At 38.9% G+C, this 26056-nt stretch overlaps 1 protein-coding gene across 2 annotated transcripts in view; it reads right to left on the reverse strand.

Moving 5' to 3' along the window:
- The window catches only part of slc39a10 (solute carrier family 39 member 10), a 168374-nt gene that overhangs the window by 7717 nt on the left and 134601 nt on the right, over positions 1-26056 (reverse strand). For both annotated transcript variants that reach the window (XM_028807627.2, XM_028807624.2), the window contains exons 9-10: positions 21103-21183; positions 13203-13393 (exon numbers count right to left, since the gene is read on the reverse strand). In XM_028807627.2, the coding sequence (XP_028663460.2) occupies positions 13203-13393; positions 21103-21183 (272 nt within the window). The remainder of the gene's footprint in view (positions 1-13202; positions 13394-21102; positions 21184-26056) is intronic.

The raw sequence follows: 26056 nt of genomic DNA on the forward strand, positions 1-26056 counted from the left end.
TGTGTACTTGTGTTGCAGTGTACACACTTCTCTGTGCTATGGTTCCTATTACACTGAACAAGCACCTGAAATTTGCAGCTCTATTCATTATCTCAAAACAAATATATGTGACGTTTTGAAGAAATCATTTTATGACGCAAATAGTACCAATCAGAAGATATCGTTGAAGTAATGCAATATTATTTGAAAACGAACAGTGTCAGACTGGGTGTGATTTATACTGGCGCTGTTACTTAGAGTCAGATCAGAAGCTCCTGTTCTCACTCTAAGTAAAAAAGCATGAATTAATCAACAGAAATAACCGCGATCAACAGAAATAACCGCGATTGACATTTTAAACTTAACGATTTAGAGTGCATACCAATTTATAAATTTTATGTCCATTTGAGGCTACAAAGAAAAAAAAAACACTTCCTCCCCAGCGGGGAATCGAACTCGGGTCTCTACGGCGCAGCAGGGCTTCCGTGCTCTGAGTCAGCAAATCTCAGCGTTACGCCACGGAAGGTGTTATTACAGCCTTGAACCTTTTGTGAAAGTGTTTATTTGATGTTTGGCCGTCAGCCTTCACACATTCTATAATTTATGCCTACATTTTGTAACATTTATTACTAAAATATGAAAAAGTTTCTGTTTTAACAATGTGTTTACACAGATTACTGTAGAAACGGAACACACATGAAATGTGTGTGTTCCATATAACGGTCTATTATTTCCACTCTAAAACTCCAGTTCAGTCACTCCCAGATAATCAAACAAGGCATGAGCTGGGAAAACTTAGTGAATGTTTTGTGATGGTGGGGGATGGAATAGCCGGCTTTTTGCTGCTCGTCTTAATCGGCACATTTAGAAGACAAAAGAGAGGTGAGAACTTTTTTAAGGTGGGCCGGATCTACGAGTTTTTTCGTAGACTCTGGTAATTCTAGTGTTAAGGGTGTTCAAAACTAGATCGATGAAAGGAAATAAAAAATACCCCCTATGCAGATGATATTGTTTTGTTGGTTACAGACTCAAATTATTAATTCCTGACCTTACTAAACTTTACTAGATGTATTTTACAAGAGACTTTTGGGTTTAAAATTGATTAAAAAAAATGCTGTTTCCAGTCAATTCACTTACACACTGCACACTAATAGCACTTTTGGCTGACAGACTCAGAACAGTTTAGGTATTCAGGAAAAACAGGAAGTAAAGATCTTTTCCCGGTCGATTTTTGTAGCTAGATATAAAACACTAAACATGATGAGAAAGGTGGTTAACTTTTCAGATCTCTGTAACAAATTATTTTTTGGATCCCAGTTGCAAGTGTAGTTTAATATCAATTAATTCTGACTACTTCTATGATTTAACGATTAACTGTATTTTTGATTGGATGGATTTTTTAAAATCTTTATAATGAATGAATGTGTTAAGAGGGATGCATTGTAATGCATATATTTTAAAACAAATCAAAGAACTGTTGAATGCATCTTAACAGTTTATAATGAAGGTATTCAAAAATTTTACTGTTTTGTAAAATTTATTAAATTTTCTTGTAACAGAAAAGTATTTTCAAGTGATCACTATTCAGGCTCTTTGTAAAGATGACAGAAACAACTGAAGTAGGCACACAATGTGTAGTATATTTTCTGGATTATGTGATTCTATACTGCTTGTAAACCAATAATCCAAATGCCCCTTTCTTTAAGGGCAGCAGAAAAGCAAATATGTCACAAGATTACTACACTGACTATAGCACTGTACCATTGTGCTTAACCAACAGTAAATTAAAACTAGCATTTCGATCTCCGAAAACACTTCTTATCACTATGCACGAGGAGACAATGAACTTCAGCTTGTTAATTTTTACAATATAATAATATCCCTTGAGCCACTTCTATTAATCAAAGAGCCTTAAAAACATTCGTGTTATTGTATCTCCTGATTGATGCAAAGGCAGAAGGTATTTTTCAGTTGCTGCCATGAGTATGTGCGGGCACATAAGTGAAAGTGTCCAGTGATAGACTGGGACCACATCTAAAGATAGTTCTTGGTTTGCATCTAGTGCTGCCAGAATACGCACTGACTCCACAAAGCCTAAAAAATTGGATTAAGTGGGTTTAGTAGATGGGTGGATGGATTATTGGATTAAGTAAAATCGCCTCATTTTGCCTGGACTTAATCCTGTATAAAGGGGCTTTTAAAATGCTGAACTAGCATGAAGGTATGGCTCACTACCTCTACATTCTATGTGAACAACATTTTTGAAATTCCAGCAGTAGTGTTAAGTTATTAATCCTTTAGGTAAAGGTAAACCACCAGAAATAAGCATGTTTAAGTGAAATTTACTATCAAAGAAAGAGAATAATGAGCAGCATAATTATTACACAATAATTAATTAAACCAAAAGACATTAACTATAGCATTTATCTTCTTATTATTCAAACAATAAAAGAACACCTCTCCATCGCTCAACAAACAATCTTTATTCAGTTTAGTACTGCAGGGACAAAGTCTATCCCAGAAATATTAGACACAAGAGACACCTTCAAGCACACACAAACACTTACTTATAGTAGAGCAATTTGGAATCACTGATTAAAGGAAACCCCTTGATCTTCCTTTTTTAAGTTAATCCTTGGTTGAAGTGGCTGCTAACAGCTGTGTTCCAACTGAAACCCTTCTTTCAACTTGCTAATAAAGAGTGGCAGATTTTGCAACCAAACATTCTGATATTTATTTTTATGTTTATTAATTTTTATTGTAATCATTCCATACAAATAGATCAATTTATAACCAAACAAAATTGAAGACAAATCAAACCCCACCCCTGAGAAGGAGAGCTTAGCCAAAGGAGAATTGCTTAGGGCTTTTTAATAAGGCAACAATAAATAAAAGGGAGAAATAAATATATAGGTAAATAAGAGATGGAGAAGGGAATTAAATGTGGTAACAGTTATTTCTCTTATTCTAAAATAATATTGATCAGATACTGCCAGGTTTTGAAAAAATTTTGTACAGATCCTCTAACTGAGAATTTGATTTTTTCCAATTTCAAATAATATAAAACATCGGATTCCCACTGACTTATCAGAGGAGAATTAGGATTCTTCCAATTTAACAGAATAAGTCTGCGTGCCAAGAGTGTAGTGAATGCAATCACCGTTTGCTTGACCTTTTCCACTTCAAGTCCGTCTGGAAGAACACCGAACACAGCTGTTAATGGGTTAGGAGGGATTGTGACCGCAAGGCTGTCTGAAAGGCACTTAAAAATTTTGGTCCAAAATGATGTTAGTTTGGTGCAGGCCCAGAACATGTGACCCAGTGAGGCAGGAGCTTGGTTGCAGCGTTCGCAGGTTGGATCTTGCCCTGGAAACATTTTGGACAGTTTTAAGCGAGACAGATGAGCTTGATACATAATTTTTAGTTGAATAATTCTATGCTTTGCACATATGGAGCTTGAGTGAATTCTCTTCTTTGATACCTTCCACTCCTTTTCTGATATATTGATTAAGAGATCTTCTTCCCAATGTCCTCTTGGATCTTTGAAAGTTAGGGCCTCTAATAGGATTTTATATAATGCGTAAATGGTGTTTAATTCCTCGAAATTGAGCAGTATTTTTTCCAGTATTGTGGAGGGTGCGAGGTGGGGGAAATCGGGCAATTTCTGTTTAACAAAATTTCTAATTTGAAGATAGTGAAAGAAATGTGTAGCTGGGAGGTTGAATTTTGAACGTAATTGTTGAAAAGATGCAAATATGTTGTCTATATAAAGATCTCTGAGCATTTTAATTCCAAAACTTTTCCAGGTATTAAAAACTGGATATGTTTGCGAGGGTTGAGAGAGGTGGTTCTCTTGCAGAGGTGCCACGGATAAAAGATTTTCTATCTTAAAATGCTTTCTAAGTTGGTTCCATATTCTGAGTGAGTAAAGCACATTTGGGTTATTTGTATATTTGCGATAACTTACATTTATTGGAGTGCAGAGCAGGGAGTATAAAGAAGTACTACAGGATTTTACTTCCATTGCGGACCAAGCCTGTGTATGTTCATTTATTTGTGTCCAGGTTTTTATGGCTTGTATGTTTGCTGCCCAGTAATAAAGCTGAAAATTAGGTAAAGCCATGCCACCTTCTGCCTGAGGTCTTTGTAGGGTCGCTCTTCGGATACGTGGGGGTTTTGAATTCCAAATGAATGAGGTTATTATTGAATCTAACTGTTTAAAAAACAAACACACACAGAACAAAACATTTAACGTGCTACTTGAGAAACTAGTAAAATAAATGATTTTAAGATGAAGTTTATCATGTTCTACTTTAATGACAAAATAAACTACATGATTAAAGTGGAAATTTCGAGATTAAAGTTGACATTTCGTGCTTTTTTCCCCCACTGTGTGCCTATTTTTTTTCTCTGTACCTTAATAAGCTTTCATATGACACTCAAGACAGTCCGCTGCGAGTCGCCTTTTCATGCCGACTTTGATATGTGATTTCTTTTTTATTTCAGGCACTGTGCAACTTTGTGAACTTGAGCTTTCGAGTTTCTCCGAAACTATGTCACTCGATCAACTTTCTTTTGTTGATTATACCACTGTTTAAACCAACAAATAGTACGTTTTTCCTTTGTCTCCACTTGGTATTCGATGAAATTCTTATATTTTCCCCCGTGCTTTTCCCATTGTCTTTTCACAGAAGGCTTTATATGCCTCTTTGAATATGCAAATTGATAATTCTGGGAGGAGTTGGGGCGGGACAGAAGGCGCATGCACGTGCGTTACTTGTCACGCTGATCGGGATTTATGTAGTGGAAGAACGTGAAAGTTTGCGTACGCACAGATTCCTGCATCTGGATTTTTCTGTGCATACGCACATTCCCGCTTTTGTGCTTACGCCATGTTATAGTGTGAGTTCTACGCATGGCGTTATACATGAGGCCCCTGGTATTTTATTTTGAGTTAATGAGCAGCACTTCAATAGATGTCATGTGAAGAAAAAATACATTATTATTTTTTTTAAATGAATCTTTCAAAATATTATCCATGTGTGTTTTTATTTACAGGTAAGGTGGTCTTAATTAAAGGTGAAAGAAGTCTGACATGATTGATCTTGAGCTCAACATTTACATCCACAAAAGCGGACATTATAAATAAAGACATATGTATGCGTGTACGTATCTATCATAGATAGATAGAGCAAACAAAAAAGATTGTTGATATGATTTAAATGCAAAATGTTGTGTGATTCACGTAATGGTCTATTTTTGCTGTTAGGGCCAATCTGCAAGCATTAAATGATACAAACATACACACTACACACCCTGATGAAAGCAGGAGTGTTACATGACTGAACAGAACAAAAGTTGCTTCCAGACTGGCACACTTACTTTCTTTTTCCTATTCTGTATGAGTCATCTTCTACTTATGTTGTACACAAGAGACACACAAGGGAAGACTTTATTTCAGTCCAGTAGGTTATAAATGTAAGTAATATGATACATTTTCAACTACTCTACCCACATGTGGTGCAACCTCACTTATTCCTGTTAAGTATGGTATACTGATGAAGCATCAACAGGACATGAAACAAAAACTTTAACTTTATACAGTGGTGTGAAAAACTATTTGCCCCCTTCCTGATTTCTTATTCTTTTGCATGTTTGTCACACAAAATGTTTCTGATCATCAAACACATTTAACCATTAGTCAAATATAACACAAGTAAACACAAAATGCAGTTTTTAAATGATGGTTTTTATTATTTAGGGAGAAAAAAAATCCAAACCTACATGGCCCTGTGTGAAAAAGTAATTGCCCCCTTGTTAAAAAATAACCTAACTGTGGTGTATCACACCTGAGTTCAATTTCCGTAGCCAGCCCCAGGCCTGATTACTGCCACACCTGTTTCAATCAAGAAATCACTTAAATAGGAGCTGCCTGACACAGAGAAGTAGACCAAAAGCACCTCAAAAGCTAGACATCATGCCAAGATCCAAAGAAATTCAGGAACAAATCCATATTACTAACCGAGAATGCTAAACCGGATGATGGACGCAGGCACATCCGGCAATGGGCCGTAGCTGCAAAAAGACGTACTGCGCAGGCGCAAAAAGAGTCCGCGAGGGTCGGCTGAGGAGCCGAGAAAGGCGGATAGAAGAGGGCGAGAGAGGCGGATGAGGGGCCGCGAGAGGCGGACAAGACCACAGAAAAAAGGAGTGAGCACAGGAAAAATTGAGAAATGAGGCGCAAAGAGCACCGAAAAAAGGAAACGGCACATAAAAAAGTATTCAAACGCAAGCAAAGCACGAAACACATTGCACACGAAACTAGACCCAAAAAAAAAAAAAAAAAAAAAAAAAAAAGAGGCTCGCGCACAACAGCAAGGCACCCCCCCCCACTACAGGCACCGGACAGGACACACACCAAGAGGGGGATTCAACAAGCCCATGGAACACAAAAAAAAGAACACAAAACCACCCCACAGACCCTTCAAGCAAGGGACGGGACACACACAAAGAGGGGGATTCAACAAGACACAGGAACACAAAAAGAAAGAAGACGCTCACGCGACAACAATCCCCCCCCCCCACACACACATCCATAAGAAGTGACACCCAAAGCCACATATTCTAAAGTGAACATCAACACCTTCACACTAGACAGCATAGGTGTCAGCATTGGTGGATCTCCTTACAATATAGCACTATTAACCGTTCAACTACAGAAAAAGAAACATATTAACAGTGACTGCGATCCTTCTTATTACTTATCCATATTTCGCATGCTGAGAAAGAAACAAGTCATGAATACACGGTCACGGGTACAAAACGAAAAGGAAAGGATAACAGGAACAAACACACGAAAACGAAAGAAACAACAAAATAGACAGCTATGCAGCATAGGTGGATCTCATTACAATAAGGCACTATTAACCGTTCAACCGCAGAAAAGGCTCCATATTAACAGTGAGTGCAATACTCCTTATTACTTATCCATATTTCTAAAAGAAAAAATGTCTCGACTCCAAAAACGCAAAGCTCAACTAAAGCTTCGAACTAACGATGTACCTAAAAGTAAAAACTTTATGAACTGCATTAGATCCTACAATGGTTCATTTGCTTTTGCATATACCGGAGTAAATATCAGGCCACCAAAAGGCAATGGCCCATACTACTTCCGCATATGTGCACAAATACTGCATCGCATTGGAACAGTGCACCCTGAAACAAATCAACAACGCAAATATGCACAAATCTACATCCTAGATCCACATGACGCAAACTATCAATCAAAGTGCTGCATCGCAACAGGCACGGATTCAAAACGAAACACCTCCCGTCTCAGACATACGTTAATGGCAGCGAAGGCTACAACGGGCTTCTCACACAGCACAGGCAAATCGATTACAGCTCCAAAACAACACGTCCCAAATACTACATATGCAACAACGCGCCTCTCAAACGGCACAAGAAAAACATACACCAGGAAAATTCATTCGGATTAATGAATGTCATTTGCAATCATTGTCATTCAGTTCACTTCCCTGAAGAAACAACTGGAAATACAAGTTATACATTTACACATTGTTGTCAAAAGGGTCAAATTAGACTGCCTTCTTTACATTCATATACTGAATATCTACAGAGGCTTATAACTGACGATGTACCTGAAAGTGAAATCTTTATCAACTACATTAGATCCTACAAATCGGTATCCACTATGAACATTAACGGTGGCACTGCACGTGACATCCGTCTTGAAAAAATGTTGTTTATTGATGAATGTTCAATGGCATGAAGTCACTTACTCAACACCATTCATAAACTTCTACAAACGTTTATGAATAATAATATTCGATTTGAAGGAAAGGTACTTTTATGAGGAGGAGATTTTAGACAGTGATTAGCTATTCTTCCAGATGCCATGCACTCAGCTATTGTTCAGTGCACCTTAAAATACGCAGACAATTGGCATTGCTTTCAAAAGATACAGTTAGTAAAAAAGATACGATGTCCAGAACCAGATCATGACAATTGCTTATTACAACTGAGAGATGGTACACTCACCAATACAGCTGGACTTCAGGCACATATTATTACAATTCCTCAAGCCTTTATCTGCGACAACTTAGTTACAGAGACATTTGGAACAGCAATCTCATTAGACCAAATGCCCCTTTTAACACAACGCACTATATTATGTCCAAAAAATATTAATATGGAAAACATTAATACCCAAGTCATTCCATTACTTCCTGGAGAGACACAACTCTTTCTAAGCTCTGACAAACTTGACTCTGATCACAACAATAACCATCTTAAATAACCTTACAAGTTCTGAGCTGGAATTACCTTTTACACTTAAACGGCGTGTACAAAGAAATTTTCAAATAAACCGTAACACTGTGCCACACACTTTATTGTTTGCTTTCTATTTGCATCATCTACACCGTCACACTATTCTATATCTCATTCATACATCACGCTCTTTGTCATTCCCAACACCAGGGGTTGGCGAGCGAAGCGAGCAGGGGGCGGAGCCCCCTAGTGAGAACAGAAGTAATTGAGATCTATCAGTCTGGTAAAGGTTATAAAGCCATTTCTAAAGCTTTGGGACTCCAGCGAACCACAGTGAGAGCCATTATCCACAAATGGCAAAAACATGGAACAGTGGTGAACCTTCCCAGGAGTGGCCGGCCGACCAAAATTACCCCAAGAGCGCAGAGACGACTCATCCGAGAGGTCACAAAAGACCCCAGGACAACGTCTAAAGAACTGCAGGCCTCACTTGCCTCAATTAAGGTCAGTGTTCACGACTCCACCATAAGAAAGAGACTGGGCAAAAACGGCCTGCATGGCAGATTTCCAAGACGCAAACCACTGTTAAGCAAAAAGAACATTAGGGCCCGTCTCAATTTTGCTAAGAAACATCTCAATGATTGCCAAGACTTTTGGGAAAATACCTTGTGGACTGATGAGACAAAAGTTGAACTTTTTGGAAGGCAAATGTCCCGTTACATCTGCCGTAAAAGGAACACAGCATTTCAGAAAAAGAACATCATACCAACAGTAAAATATGGTGGTGGTAGTGTGATGGTCTGGGGTTGTTTTGCTGCTTCAGGACCTGGAAGGCTTGCTGTGATAGATGGAACCATGAATTCTACTGTCTACCAAAAAATCCTGAAGGAGAATGTCCGGCCATCTGTTCGTCAACTCAAGCTGAAGCGATCTTGGGTGCTGCAACAGGACAATGACCCAAAACACACCAGCAAATCCACCTCTGAATGGCTGAAGAAAAACAAAATGAAGACTTTGGAGTGGCCTAGTCAAAGTCCTGACCTGAATCCAATTGAGATGCTATGGCATGACCTTAAAAAGGCGGTTCATGCTAGAAAACCCTCAAATAAAGCTGAATTACAACAATTTTGCAAAGATGAGTGGGCCAAAATTCCTCCAGAGCGCTGTAAAAGACTCATTGCAAGTTATCGCAAACGCTTGATTGCAGTTATTGCTGCTAAGGGTGGCCCAACCAGTTATTAGGTTCAGGGGGCAATTACTTTTTCACACAGGGCCATGTAGGTTTGGATTTTTTTTTCTCCCTAAATAATAAAAACCACCATTTACAAACTGCATTTTGTGTTTACTTGTGTTATATTTGACTAATGGTTAAATGTGTTTGATGATCAGAAACATTTTGTGTGACAAACATGCAAAAGAATAAGAAATCAGGAAGGGGGCAAATAGTTTTTCACACCACTGTATATTACTGCATTTTCACTGACAACTTGTCTTGCTTCACCCCAGACAAGTCAGAAAAACAGATACATTTCTACTATGCTTTAATTTTTCATTTTATGCAATGTAATAAAACAAAATATTTCCAAGCAAGCACAGACCTGAACCCCACCAAGATGTTGTAGCAAAAAACTAAAACATTTTATGCTTCAAAACCCACAGCAATTGAAAGTGGAATAGGCCACAAACAATGTATTGACTTAGGCATGACAGACTGATCAATAAAGTATTGGAGTTCATGACAACAATTCTTATTTAAAAGAAATACAAAACACTGTGTACGTTCCTATTTATGAGGTACTTCTTAATGAACATGGAAAGCACATGTAAAAAGTTGCGGGATTAAATAATTTCGTGCTATTTCTCAACCAAGCTTTTTTTTTTTTTTTTTTTTTTTTTTTAACTGAACAGGGGATGTTAATGAGCCATGTCCCAATATAGGTGGCTCAGTTAGACAGAGTTACCCGTCTTTCACCTCTGATTTGTCATTCCCCGTGAAAATATGCAATGATGCATAAAACTTGAACTTTCTAATATTCATCAAATTTAGATTAACCTGCAACAAACTGAGTGTGTGTGTGTGTGTGTGTGTGTGTGTGGTAGTGTATGTTATGAATTCAATACATTCTAGTCATGCCAAATTTTAATATATATATATATAAATTATTTAATACAAAAATATGTATGCACCTTTGGCACTACATTCTCTAAAATATAAATTTCTTCTAACAAGCCTCTGTAACATTATTCATGGGAGCATTTATGGCATCCTTTAAAATAAAACAGCTTATCAGTCCGACACATTCAGCAGCTGATGCCTGGTGAGCCTCCAGCCGGCCATGGCACGGAAAATCTTACACAGTATTGCTTTTTCTTTCGATGTTGCAGCCTGCTGCATTTTGGCATCAAACTTCAAACAACTACATACTCTAATCCTTTGCAAGGCGCCGGAGTTGCTCAGAGACAAACCTATCAAGCAAAATTGTTCAAGTGTAAGAGGCTTTTTGTGAATTAAACACCCTGGGGAACATATAGTAGTGAGAAATATTAGCAACGTTTTTGAAATTTGAAAGAAAGAAAAAATATTTTCAGATGAACAAGCCTAACACATAGGATTTAATGTTTAGTGTCTCCTAGTGACATGTTGTTACAATCACATTATGACTCTTTCAGTGAGCTGGTGATATCTCTGGAAAATATTCTGTTACCAATATTAAATTCAATAGAAGGCATGTGACATTACCAACTAGTTTAGATAGAGATAGATAGGTAGATACTTTATTAACAGTTTAACAGGATAAGTGCTTCAAAACTGAATATGTTACCACAGAGTGATTATCATCAGCATTCAAGAAGCATGGAGTGACTGTAAATAAGGTTAATTTAATGCTGCTGTACATAAATCTGCTGGATGTCAATTGTGGCCATCAGTTTGGATTTGAAGATACTAAATAGTTGGCAAATTTCAAGAGAAGAAGCAAGATGAATATTTGGACTACAGTCCTTAAAGATTATGTTTTGTACATATTGACACAGAGGAAGTTAACAGTGTAAACAAGACAAGCTTACAATATATAGTATTTCTCAGATGAATCACAGACAATAGCATAAAGCCTTGAAAAAGCCAGTTGTAGAGTTCCTGACAGGTTTATAACAAGCTAGACTCAACTGACACAACGTGATCCGCTAGACTCAATCGACACGTGTTCTTTGATCAGCTATACTAAAGCCATTCAGGAGAAAAAAAAAAAAAACAGGCTTGTGGTGTTTATACAGCAGATTATTACTGAATTCTCATAAGGTCTGTGCTAAAACAAACTGTATAGAATTAATTTATCTCACAAATCCAAATGGTGTTTTAGCTATTACTAACAGATAACAAAAAACAGCAGTCAATGTTTACTTTAACTGGGTAAATTTTCTTGGATTGCATTTAATCAACATATTCTTCAAACTTCCCAGATGTGCTCCACATTAAATTTATTTTCATAGCACATGCACCTATATCCACTGAGGTACTACATACAGTTTATAAAATAATTACATTAGTATATTTAGAAACATTTATGATGAAAAAATAAATGTCAGAGCACAATAAAATGTTATAGTTTGGCTCTGTGCAAAGTGCCAGGACTTCTAGAGCATTTAATGTTTTTACTTCAAACAATACACATTGGGACTATCACTTTGCAACTCTACAACTAATGAAATCCAGCACCTGCTTATTACATTGGTCTTATTCCTTTTCAATCATTTTCATCTGTACTAGCACAACTGCATGTGCACAAGAATGCAGAGAAATTCTGAGTGAGGTAAAAAAAAATGAAACTGCATTGAAAAGGTCATAGGTTGTTTGTCTTTCCTACAGCTTGGAAACATTTCACCATCTTTTGCATTTAACTTAAACATTAAATATTATTTACATATTACTCCAAATTCTAATTATTTACCTTATATTAAATTTAAATATTTCACCCCCTTTTAATTTGTTAATTATTAATTAATTAAGCAGTCTTCTGATCCACTGGGAAAGATCATCAGTGATACACATTGGGATCATTGGGTATTTCACGACTTTCAACTTAAGGAACCCTTGTACTGGCAACCCTGGCCAGTGTCCAAGTAGTGCTCACACTCCGCAGCTCACTCATCCTGACCCACAGCCATCTAAAGGTACCTTCTGCCACCTCTATCTCACTCCTGATGAATCTGCCACTCTCAGTAAACTGTAGACTTTACTGATGGGACTTACCCACCTGCAGCACACCTCTACTGATAAGTTTCAAATCTTCCACTTACAGTTGTAAAGTTGCTCCACAAGGTCCTTGTGATTAATTCTTTTGATCTAGTTAGCCTCCTTAATGTTTTCTTGGGAGGGAAGTGGGAGTTCCAATATGACCACCAGCTTTGTCAATTCAGACACCAGAGTGATGTCAGATCTCAAGGTGATCATGCAAGTGAACTCTGGGAATCTCAAAGGGTAACCCCTTCTGTCTAGGACAGGAGTGGGCCCTTATTTCCTAATATGTTCATATTCTTTGGTGGTTCCAAGTGCTTGATGCTAATGATAGCACTGCAGATAGTTGCGGTTAACACCTTCAGTACTTAGGTCATGGTGCCACAGATAGTGTCCTTTCCTTCTCTTAATGCCTTATGGCAGCAGGAGAGGATATGTTCTGGCTAGGTAGGACATAGATTAGATTAGAACTGCAATATGCATTACATTAAAAGACTCAGGCCAAACGACCTTTTCATCACTGCTGCCTCCTATCATATCCTGGACAAAACAAATACTTGTATTTTAAATGTAAACGGTGTTACCCAATGGGCTTTCTGAGGCAAACCAGATAGCTTCTTGTCATTAATCACTCCTGTACATTCTAAATTGCTGTTAAGAAACCTTTTTATTTTATTATTAACATGCACATACTCACCATATCTACCAAAGCTACATAGAGAAACATCCCAGCAGTAATTGCAAAGATCCAGAGGGTTACATCATGGGTGTACTGTCCCACTGCAGTTCCAATTACCATTCCCACATAAGCCATTAAAGCCGAAAGAAGATTATAAACAATGGCCTGTTTTACTGACATCCCAGCCTTCAGAAGGACTGCAAAGTCACCTATGGAAACAAACAAATACCTTGTTAGATGACTATTGGTTAAGTACACATCCTTAAAGTAAAATCCTTAAATCCTTTAAGTATTGTTAAACTTTCAGTGCTCTACATTTGTAAGTTTTAGAATGATTAATGATTAAATCAAACTGAACATTTAATTTGCCCCTGTGATCTAAATAACTGTCCTCAGCTATGGTTTATTTTCATAAAAAATCTACTATATAATAAAATGCTATTGTCTGTGTGTGTATGGCCAGTATCTTTGAACAATCTGATTGGTCAATTTGGCTTTGGTTGCTCAGTCAAACCTGATTAAGACCGGAAGCACCAGGCAAGAGAGGCCGACACAAATGAGGATACTGAGGAGGAGTGTTAGGTTCAATTCCTGACTGTAAAAACAATATTTTTACCAAAAAAGGAGTTAACAAGAAGCATTTCAATGACAACAAAGCAAATAACATACTGAGTAACATTGGTCATCCATATTACTAACCGAGAATGGTAAACCGGATGGCATGGACGCAGGTTTACTAACTAAACCGGATGGCATGGACGCAGATACACGGCGATGGGACCATGAGACGTACTGCGCAGGCACGTACAGCGCACGTCTCATAAACCGCAATCCAAGTCGTATCCACCGCGAACTAAGGACTCACGGCCCAAAAACGAAACAGCTCAACTGACGTGAATGAGAAATGAAGCAACAAGGCGCCCATAGCTAACGACTACCGACACAGCCACGCCAAAAAGAGGATTCTGCGCTGCAGCCCGGATTCAAACGGAAGAGGCTACGGCGGCCCCACAGGTCCACAAAGATAGTACGAAGGGCGCAGGCGTCACCGCCATATTGTGAGTGGCACTACTGCGGGGTGAAGTTAGGAGTAATGTGCTGCTTGGGATTGTACAAACCGCTGAACGCTTTACACTGAATTCAAACACAATACAGCTGAACGATACAAACACGAGCCCACCTAGATAAGATCAATGAACGCAGGCGCCTACAACGCGCGTCTGAAACTGCGGAAGCAAAGCAGGCATGGGTTCAAAACGAACGAGCTCGACTGACGGATATTCAAACACGAGCCCGGCTGGATAAAATCAATGAACGCAGGCGCCTACAATGCGCGTCTGAAATGCCGCAAGCAGAGCGGGCACGGCTCCAAGACGAACGAGCTCGACTAATGTATTTCAGGATACCCAACGCCGGGGGTAGGCGAGCGAAGCGAGCAGGGGGCGGAGCCCCCCTTGTTATATACTAACCTGGCGCAATCGAAGTAGCCTTCAAAGACGGAAAGTATAAAGTGGACTGGAGGTGAGTTTTCACCCACTGGAATTGTGAATTTGTTAATAGAAAGTGAAATGCTTGGTCTGTGAAAATTGTTGGAAAAAATGATTTTTTTCCTTTACAACTGTGATGTCTTCAATGATATGCAAATTTATATTTCATTAGTATAAAATCTGTGGAGGGGTTATAAAGTGAGTTTTAAAGAATTCACCGTAAGTGTATGAAAACTTCTGACTTCAACTGGATCTCCGTACTTTGCACCATTTATCTTTTTTTCCGCCCTACTTACTGTCCCAGTCCCTGCAGCTGAAAAATAACCCCACAGAATGATGCTGCTACCACCAGCCATGCTTCACAGTTAGAATGGTATTGTGTAGATAATGAACAGTGCCTGGTTTCCTCCATACATGATGCTTAGAATTGACCCCAAACAATTGAATCTTTCCTTCATCAGATCAGAGAATCTTGTTTCACGTTAAGGGGGCACTTCTCAGTGATCCCTACAGCCCAGAACAATCACCAATAGAGACCAGAGTGTTCTACTTATAGGGGTTTTATTGAAGCAATACAAAAAATAAATATGGCAGGCCTTACTTCATATTAGGTAGCCAAAACTGCCTAACAGAGGAAGCCTTTTTTCCTCTGCCCCCGTGTATTTACATCTCACCTCCAACCTTGTCCCCAATTACTGGCCTCCTGATGGCCATAATGGCACAAACACAGCATTTCCTGGCTGCTAAACCCACTGGCTTCTTGCCTCACACTCAGTGCTGCTGCAATGATCACTGGCCCCCTGTGACATTAAAGCCTTGTTTATACTTATCGTTGTCTGCAACCGAAATGCATTTATACTTGAGGCAGAATGTTCCATTGGCATGTTGATATTCTCCTTATGTCAGTAAGTGACAGCGTTTGATCAAGGTCACATAACTAATAATTTAACAGCAGTGGAACTGAGCGTCTGCTGATGGAAGAAGTGTTGTGCCAGTTATTACTGGCTTTAAGAGTGTAAAAAAAGGAGAGGGTGGAGTTTCATACCTATTCACCAAAAGCAGCAAAGCAAGGATGAGTATATGAGTAGGTGACCTACATGACAAAAAGATGCACTTCCTGTTGGGTCATATTCATCCCTTTGTTTATTAATCTTGCACCGACATAACCAGCCTCTCCTTGAAATTCATCACTTAGGATACAGTAGATATAAAAAAAATTCAGTATGCAGCCCCACATCACTTTTGCCGTGCAGCCCTCGTGATCAACTTGGACAAGTCATGGCTTTATTTCAGCAGAACCAGGCTTATTTGTGAAAAAAGTCAATACAGTAATCCCTCGCTACTTCGTGGTTCACTTTTCGTGGATTCACGACTTCGCGGATTTTATATGTAAGCATATCTAAATATATAACGTGGATTTTTCGCTGCTTCGCGGGTTTCTGCGGACAGTGCATATAACAGGTGACATCATCCACTCTGCTGTTGCTAAACTACAAACACAGCACCCCGAGGCGCTTGTGCTAATCTCTGGAGATTTTAACCATGTGACACTGGACAAAACATTACCTACCTTCTCCCAGTATGTGGATTGTAACACCCGGGGAAATAGGATTATTGACCTAACTGTGTGCATTGGAGCTGGGGAGTCCTCTACAGCGCATCTTCAACCCGAGCTTGCAACAGGGGAGAGTCCCGAGGCTTTGGAAAACATCTTGCATCTCCCCAGTCCCAAAGGTATCACATCCGAGTGAGCTGAATGACTTCAGGCCTGTCGCCCTGATGTCACATGTGATGAAGACCATGGAGCAGCTGCTGCTTCACCACCTGAGGTCTGCCACACCCTTGACCCTCTGCAGTTCACATACCAGGAGAAGGTGGGAGTGGAGGATGCCATCTTCTACATGCTACATCGATCCCTCTCCCACTTGGACAGAGGCAGTGGTGCAGTAAGAATTATGTTTCTGGACTTCTCTAGCGCCTTCAACACCATCCAACCTATGCTCCTTAGGGACAAGCTGACAGAAATGGGAGTAGATTCATACCTGGTGGCATTGATCGTGGACTATCTTACAGACAAACCTCAGTATGTGCGTCATGGGAACTGCAGGTCTGACATTGTGGCATTGTGGTCAGCAGCACAGGAGCACTGCAGGGGACTGTGCTTTCTCCAGTCCTGTTCAGCCTATATACATCAAACTTCTAATGCAACTCGGAGTCCTGCCACGCGCAATCGTTTGCTGACGACACTGCTATCGTGGGCTGCATCACGAGTGGGCAGGAGGAGGAGTATAGGAACCTCATCAAGGACTTTGTTAAATGGTGCGACTCAAACCACCTACAACTGAACACCAGCAAAACCAAAGAGCTGGTGGTAGATTTTAGGAGGTCCAGGCCCCTCACGGACCCCATGAGTATCAGAGGTGACTGTGTGCAGAGGGTACAGACCTATAAATACCTGGGAGTGTAGCTCGATGATAAACTGGACTGGACTGCCAATTCTGATGATCTGTGCACGAGAGGACAAAACCAACTATATTTCCTTAGAAGGCTGGCGTCTTTCAACATCTGCAATAAGATGCTGCAGATGTTCTATCAAACGGTTGTGGCGAGCACCCTCTTCTCCGTGGTGGTGTGCTGGGGAGGCAGCATAAAGAAGAAAGACGCCTCACGCCTGGACAAACTGGTGAGGAAGGCAGGCTCTATTGTAGGCACGGAGCCGGACAGTTTGACATCTGTGGTGGAACAACAGGGGCTGAGCAGGCTCCTGTCAATCATGAAGAATCCACTGCATCCAGTGAACAGTATCATCTCCAGATAGAGGAGCAGCTTCAGCGACAGACTGCTGTCACTGTCCTGCTCCACTGACAGACTGAGGAGATCGTTCCTCCCCCACACTATGCGACTCTTCAATTCCACCCCGGGGGAGTAAATGGTAACATTATACAATGTTATTGACTGTTATACCTGCCTCTCACTCTCCACCTTGCACTTTTTAATTTGCACTGTGTTTTTATCACTCTTTAATTTATATTGGTTTTATCAGTATGCTGCTGCTGGAGTATGTGAATTTCCCCTTGGGGATTAATAAAGTATCTATCTATCTTACACACCTTAGACACGATAACTGAGTATGCCAGTCTCAGAAGCAACAACTGGCACTACAACAGGACAATCACTTCTGGAAAAAAAAAATTAGTGCCTCAAGACTTCCCCATTTGTACCATATGGTTCCAACCATAGTTTGATGGAGCCCCAGAGCTTTAATATTGTAACCCTTTACAGAGTTAACTCAACAGCTTTTTCCAATATATGTTTTGTGACATTTCTTTTGGTTGTAACATGACGTACTTCGAAAATTTCTGTGTGGACAATTCTATTTTCAGGGTAAAGCCAAAAAGAGTTTTATTGGGCAGTTGTGGAATGGGTCCATGGTTAAGCAGCAAATGGTCAATTTGTTAATAAACAAATAGATAAATAAATGGCCAGGTCGATCTGTGTGGGTTTGCAGGCTTGCATGTCTGTACGGAGTTTGAGCTTCTTAATAGACTCATTATTTATGAATTTATTGTTTTAAATGTTTAAGTTCTCATTCTTTCAATGTCCTGATTTTAGAAGGGAGGCTTGGGATTTTGATATTAGTGTGAGGTTTTTAATGCTTTTACTATTTAACGCTTTATAGTATAGTGACAAGGCCACAGTGTGGACCTTTGCTAACAGTTGCACTGGGTTGGTTGAGGAGTGGTGCCTTCCGGTGCAGCTGTTGGCTTAAGTGGGGAGGTGTATGGAATAGTGAGTCCATCGATAATCAGGAATTGGTCAGTTTGTTAATAAATAAATAAATAAATAAATAAATGACTGGCTTGATCTCCGTGGGTGTGTGGTCTTGCATGTCTGTATGGAGTTGGTGGAGTGATCGAAATGAGGCACACATGCATGTGAGGGTGTGGTCTGTCTAGATTGCTTTATTGACTTCATGCAGTTTGTGTTCGAGTCGTTTCACCCATAGAGGCATATAAGGGGGAGTCAGATGAGCACAAGGGGGGACAAGAAAAGAGAGGGTGAACAAGAAACCGCCCAAATACCACATCAAGGCAATACTCCGTCAGCCCATACAGAGGACTGGAGGCAAGCAGTCAGGGGTACCACGGAGGAAGGAGTAATTCACATTCTTAGGGCAGATTGGTTCCCCACAGAAAAGCAAAGGGGTAGCAGGGAATGTTTGAGAGATCTCCTTAGGGATCCAGTAGGCACCAAGTTTTGGGTGAAAAGATGATAGGAGAGAGATGGCTTGTCACGGCACAGCAGACACGCCAATGGAGGCAGTCGTGTCAAAAGCCAGAGGTGGCTTTGACATCTCCGCCAACTGCAAGACCTAAGACGAGTGAGTCGGTGGAACAATACGGGAAGATGTGTCGGGCTGTAGGAGAGAGAGAGAGATAGATAGATAGGATACTTTATTAATCCCAAGGGGAAATTCACAAATTTCACAAAAAAAAAGGAGAGAGGAAAAGAAAACATAGAATGGAGGTAAAACAGACAAGAAAGGCATGACAGTGACAGTCAGGAGGATGGATGCTGCAAAAAGGAAAAGAGAAAGGTGTGGCATGGATGCCTTGCATCTGTGGATTTTAAAAAGGAAATCCTGACTTTGTTTTTACGTTCAGTTTTTAAACACAGGATTATTTATTTAATCTCAGAAGAAGCTCTGCACTGTTTTACTGTTTCATTGGATTGTATTTTAAAAGCACCGGTGAAATAAAAGCACTGGCACTTTTACATCCATCCCTTGCAGTCAGTGTGTGTCCTCACTTGCCACGGGCCCAATACTTGGTTATGACTATCAATGGATGCGGGTTCCAGAGGCTTCCAAAATTGTTTTGGGAGAGTGTAGCCAACCTGCTTTGTCACAACAGGATACATCTAAATCAGGCCCAATATTTAACCAAATTATTCAAATAAATGATCCAAAGTATCCCTCTCCTATTTATTATCCTAATTATTATATTAGTGTGTATTAAAATGTTTATGTGCAAAACATGAAAATGTATAAATGTCTTCATCTTTGTTGTGCTAGATTTTAAATACTGACAGATTGACAGAATAATACATGTATTATTTATCCAATGCGTGAATGTAGCAAGGTATGTAGTGTATATTATAACTTTAATGACAAGTTAAAATTTAACAGTATACCAATGGTTATTTGGTCATCATATGCTAAAATTAGTTAGGCAGTAGTAAAAAATAAAGGATCATTCCAAAAAACAGGTTATGTTCAAAATGTATTTCTATTTCAGGTAAGAATGGAAGAGTATAAATATAGAAAGATGTGTTTTGGAATGATATCTACATTAGAGCTGGCTGGCGTTATGATAGTTTTTCAACTTTAAATACATCTAAAAACACTTTAATTGCAAATATGATTCATATCACCATAAAACTACAAAAAAAACAAAAACAAACAATACACAGCATATGGTAGAATAGTGTTACATCCATTGTTGTACCCTGCATTGTATTTGACATAGCTGGGGTGGGTTCTGATTTCCACAGCCCTGAAATGAAATGTGAGTGTTGAGGAAATAAAAATCGATGAATCAATGCGCAAGTTGCAACAACAACTTTGTTTTACGTTCCCAGAAGGAGAGGCTGATGGTCACAACCCAAGCCTCCAAGTCAGTAAACAGCAGCTAATTCATTTGACCTAAGGGGAATTTCCTCCTATCCCAAGTGAGTAAACGACTTCAGGGTTATCATATTACAAAGCCACAGCAGACATACAACATAGGTGTAACAAATCAGAATACTTCAAATGACATCTAGCAGAAATTATCCATTAATTCATTGTAGGTTCAGGATAAGGCAGCTTCTAAGGCAATACTTTTGAGTCAGTCAGCATGTGAATGAGGAGCCTGCTTTTTTTTTCCCTGTTTACGTATCCATTATACATATGAAATGCTAGCTTTAACGCATGCTGTGCTTAATGCACTGAATGGACATGATCCCAGCGGTCTTCTCCAACATGAAAATGCGTTTTTTTTGTTTAATTATAAATTAAAATAATAAATTGAAGTTTATTTTAACCCTAAGATTAAAATTAATTAAGAGCTTGAATTGTGGCATAATGGAAAAGAAACAATGTATTAATCAGGACAACAATTTAGAATGGTCCAGTGAAATCCTTTGTGTCCTGCTTGTAGGATTGAGTCAGCACTGCAGAATAATTGATGGTGACAAATCAAATCTGTAAGCAGTCCAAAGAATTCAACATATTCTTACTTGGTCAGTACACACTAAAACAGCAAAAACACATTGTGTAAAGAAAGTGTATATGCTATAATGACAAGAAACTTCCTACTCTGCCACTGACTTAAGTATTGTAAAAATTAAAAATCTATGAATCATATAACAGCAAAATTAAGAACACTTACCAAGCTCATGTGGGAGCTCATGGCAAAACACTGCAACAGAGGTGCTGATGCCACCTGTGACTCCAGCACTGAATGCTGCCCCTGGAATTAAATAAAAAAAAAATCAAGGCTCTTTAACAAAATAAAGAATATTTTCTCCAATTAATTCCATTTATCCTTAAGTAGACACTTTGTGTATACTAGGGATGGAATGTCTAACACCAAGGCACTGAAGCTCGTGTCACTTTTGTGGGTCGAAGATTATATTCAAGTCCCATAATTGTGTGCCTGATGACATCTGAAGCCAGAATGTCACTGAAAAACTAGGAATGGTCTGACTAGTTTGAAGTTTTGTGCTATCACATGTGCTATTAAACTGGATGTGAAACTACCAGTTGTACTTTACACAGAGATGATCTTGAATTAAATGCTATAAGTAAAAAAAAGTGATTGTGTATGGGAACATTTTGATCTGTTATCTGACAATAAAGTAAATGTGATACTATATGGTTCTTCTGTAGATTAATTTTAATGTGTCATTAATATTGTAGGTAAGTGTACACATTTCCTAAACCCTCTTATATGTGGTCCTGCTCCACAGGCACATTCCCTAAACCATTTTTGACCCTCTTTGAATGTTTGCACATTCCCCAACTGTTTACATTGCATCACAGCAAAAAGTCTCTGTACATGAAAAATTTGCACACAATAATGAATCAGCTGTAGTTTCTTTAATATATTCATATAGGTTGCTGTCATGGCAACAAATGACATCTTCAAAATTTAAGATTTTATAGTACAAAATTGTCACACATACTAATATGCAGCATTTAAATTACAATATGATTATCATAAAATCAAAATTAGCACACAAAGCATACTTATAGTGCACCTGGCTTATTGAAATTAAAATCAAAAAGGGGTTGGATGCGTGCATCCTCCACTGTCTCAAGTTCATGGCTGCTATGATTTCTGTAAACCACCAGATGTCACTATTTTTGAAGCTTTGAAACGTTAAATATTTTTCCACCACAACTGGGAAGAGGCCTCAAAAGATTCATGGGGCTTAGTTCACCAGTCATTAGTATATACTACTATATACTGACATGTTACAAATAAACCACTTACCACTCACATTTACAGTATTACTTTACAAGTGTTCCGTAATACACACTGACACTTCATTATTTTTATTTAAATTTTTGGTACATTTTTTTTGTTTACTCCAGAATTCATGGCGGCTGCAAAAAATAGTACGAAGACATCCTCAAGACCTGCTTTACAAAAAGTTGGATTTATGGATTGTTTTTTATGGTAACACATGATTCAACAAGTGATACTTAAACTGTGACAAAAGGAGAGGAGAAATTCTTAGATTTGCAAAGATGGCTTTCAAAAAAAAATCTTTTATATTGACCACCACATAACTTGTGGCTCATGGATTGGACTGCTCAGCCATCAAGGGACACACAGATAATCTTAATAGACAGCAGTCTTGTTTTAAGTAACCAATCTGAGTAACATTTCATAGATGACTGTATGGGTATAATGATTCCTCAAATCCATGGTTCAGTTTAGAATTCAATTTTTGATCCACAGTTCGGTTGACACCACATTTAAAAAAAAAAAAAAAAAAATCTGTGTTTTATTAAATCCCCTTAGAACACTAAAGAACATGGTATATTAACTTCACTTAAATTAACTATGTAAACATAAATAATGATTATCTTGAGACCTGTAAACGAAAATGTTAAAAAAATAAAAAGAAATAAACAGTAGCTAGTGCATGCAGTTAACCACATATTTTTATGGAAATGTTTCATTTACGTTTAAAATTTTTCTTCTAGAACATCATATCCACATTCTCAGGTAAGCGGTTTGTTCTCTGAGCTGTGACACTGTCCCCTGTATTAGAGAAGACCCTCTCACTGGGGACAGATTTTGCAGGAAAAGGCAGAGATTTAAACCGTGGGTCAAGTGCAGTGCTCACATGAAGAAACTGAATACAGTGGAACCTCGGTTCACGACCATAATTCGTTCCAAAACTCTGGTCATAAACCGATTTGGTCGTGAACCGAAGCAATTTCCCCCATAGGACTGTATGTAAATACAATTAATCCGTTCCAGACCATACGAACTGTATGTAAATATATATATATATATATATGTATTTTTTAAGTTTTTAAGCACAAATATAGTTAATTAAACCATAGAATGCACAGTGTAATAGTAAACTAAATGTAAAAACATTGAATAACAATGAGAAAACCTTGAACAACAGAGAAAACTAACACTGCAATAGTTCGCGCTATAGCGATACCAACCGCTAGCTAAAAACACTTTTTTTTTTTTTTTTTTTTTAATGAGTTTTAAGCACAGGGAAAAAAATGAACATTTGAAAAAATGCATAATTTAATAAACCACCAAGAACAGTAACATTGCAACAATGCACGCTACGAACCGATCGCTGTAAACAGAAGTGAAAACAAAATCAAGCCAAGTGCATTCTTTAACTGTCTTCTCTACCTTATGAGTCCAGCCCTCTCTCTCGCTCACGCTGCCTGTGTGTGTTCGCAGCTCGTTCTCTCGCGCTGCCTGTGTGTGTGCGTCTGTCTCTCTCTGGCGCTGCCTGTGTGTGTGCGCGGCTCTCTCTCGCTGCACAGGAAATGCACAGGGAGAGACTCAACATGTACAAACCGAAAGGGAAACTGGCTTGTTCGTATACCGAGTGTGTGGTCGTGAACCGAGGCAAAAGTTTGACAAACTTTTTGGTCGTAAACCGATTTGTACGTGTACCAAGACGTTCGTGAACCGAGGTTCCACTGTACATGTTGACCAGATGGAGTATCTGTTGTTGAAGTCAGATGCAATGGCAGAATTCACATCGTTCACAACTGCTGAACCAGAGTTACTTTGCTTTATGCCAGGATTGTGTATTTCAGTGGCATTATCCGTGAATCTTTTGTCAGCTGTTCCGTGTCCAACAGAGTTATCACCATTATTAGTGGTTTGAAAGCCTGATCCACATCCTCAGCTATTTTCATATCTTATTCAGACAGAGTAACAATGTCTTTAATGTTCCTCTTAATACTTCTGTCTGTAAGTGTTGAGAACTTAAAACTAGTTGGAATATTCTTAATAAGCTTGTGTAAGAGAGGCTGGAGGATCTCTAATTTTTCCTTTAGCACTGCTGCAGCACCAGAGCTACGAAGGAATAAAGTAACTACTTTTCTCATTCAGCCTAAAAGCCGGAATATCTGGTTAATGACCATACATTTAACTTGGCATCATAGAAGAGTATGTGCAAAGCATTGCATGTTTAGTAAAAAATCTAGCCACATCAACTACTTTCACAATGTTCTTTGTGTTGTCCATTGTCATGGAAATGGTGGTGTTTGGTCTGTTAATTTTCCACTCATTTACAGCTAACTACTAGGGGGCTCCGCCCCCTGCTCGCTTCGCTCGCCAACCCCTGGTGTTGTGAATGACAAAGAGCGTGATGTATGAATGAGATATAGAATAGTGTGAAGGTGTAGATGATGCAAATAGAAAGCAAACAATAAAGTGTGTGGCACAGTGTAAAGGTTTATTGGAAAATTTCTTTGTACACGCCGTTTAAGTGTAAAAGGTAATTCCAGCTCAGAACTTGTAATGTCAATGAAGATGGTTATTGTTGTGATCAGAGTCAAGTTTGTCAGAGCTTAGAAAGAGTTGTGTCTCTCCAGGAAGTAATGGAATGACTTGGGTATTTATGTTTTCCACATTAATATATTTTTTGGACATAATATAGTGCGTTGTGTTAAAAGGGGCATTTGGTCTAATGAGATTGCTGTTCCAAATCTGTCTGTAACTAAGTCGTTGCAGATGAAGGCTTGAGGAATTGTAATAATATGTGGGTGAAGTCCATCTGTATTGGTGAGTGTACCATCTCCCAGTTGTAATAATCAATTGTTATGATCTGGTTCTGGACATCGTATCTTTTTTACTAACTGTATCTTTTGAAAGCAATGCCAATTGTCTGCGTATTTTAAGGTGCACTGAACAATAGCTGAGCGTATGGCATGTGGAAGAATAGCTAAGCACTGTCTAAAATCTCCTCCTAATAAAAGTACCTTTCCTCCAAAGCGAATATTATTATTCATAAACGTTTGTAGAAGTTTATGAATGGTGTTGAGTAAGTGACTGGATGCCATTGTACATTCATCAATAATTAACATTTTTGCAAGACGGATGTCACGTGCAGTGCCACCGTTAATGTTCATAGTGGATACCGATTTGTAGGATCTAATGCAGTTGATAAAGATTTCACTTTCAGGTACATCGTTAGTTAGAAGCTTCTGTAGATATTCAGGATATGAATGTAAAGGAGGCAGTCTAATTTGACCCTTTTGACAACAACGTGTAAATGTATTACTTGTATTGCCAGTTTTTTCTTGAGGGAAGTGAACTGAATGACAATGATTGCAAATGACATTCATTAATCCGAATGAATTTTCCTGGTGTATGTTTTGCTTGTGCCGTTTGAGAGGCGCGTTGTTGCATGTGTAGTATTTGGGACGTGTTGTTTTGGAGCTGTGATCGATTTGCCTGTGCTGTGTGAGAAGCCCGTTGTAGCCTTCCTTGCCGTTAACGTATGTCTGAGACGGGAGGTGTTTCGTTTTGAATCCGTGCCTGTTGCGATGCAGCACTTTGATTGATAGATTGCGTCATGTGGATCTAGGATGTAGATTTGTGCATATTTGCGTTGTTGATTTGTTTCAGGGTGCACTGTTCCAATGCGATGCAGTATTTGTGCACATATGGGAAAGCAGTATGGGCCATTGCCTTTTGGTGGCCTGATATTTACTCCGGTAGATGCAAAAGCAAATGAACTATTGTAGGATCTAATGCAGTTCATAAAGTTTTTACTTTTAGGTACATCGTTAGTTAGAAGCTTTAGTTGAGCTTTGCGTTTTTGGAGCCGAGACATTTTTTC

The sequence above is a fragment of the Erpetoichthys calabaricus genome, chromosome 8, assembly GCF_900747795.2.
Source record: "Erpetoichthys calabaricus chromosome 8, fErpCal1.3, whole genome shotgun sequence".
In the NCBI taxonomy this organism is placed as follows: domain Eukaryota; kingdom Metazoa; phylum Chordata; class Cladistia; order Polypteriformes; family Polypteridae; genus Erpetoichthys; species Erpetoichthys calabaricus.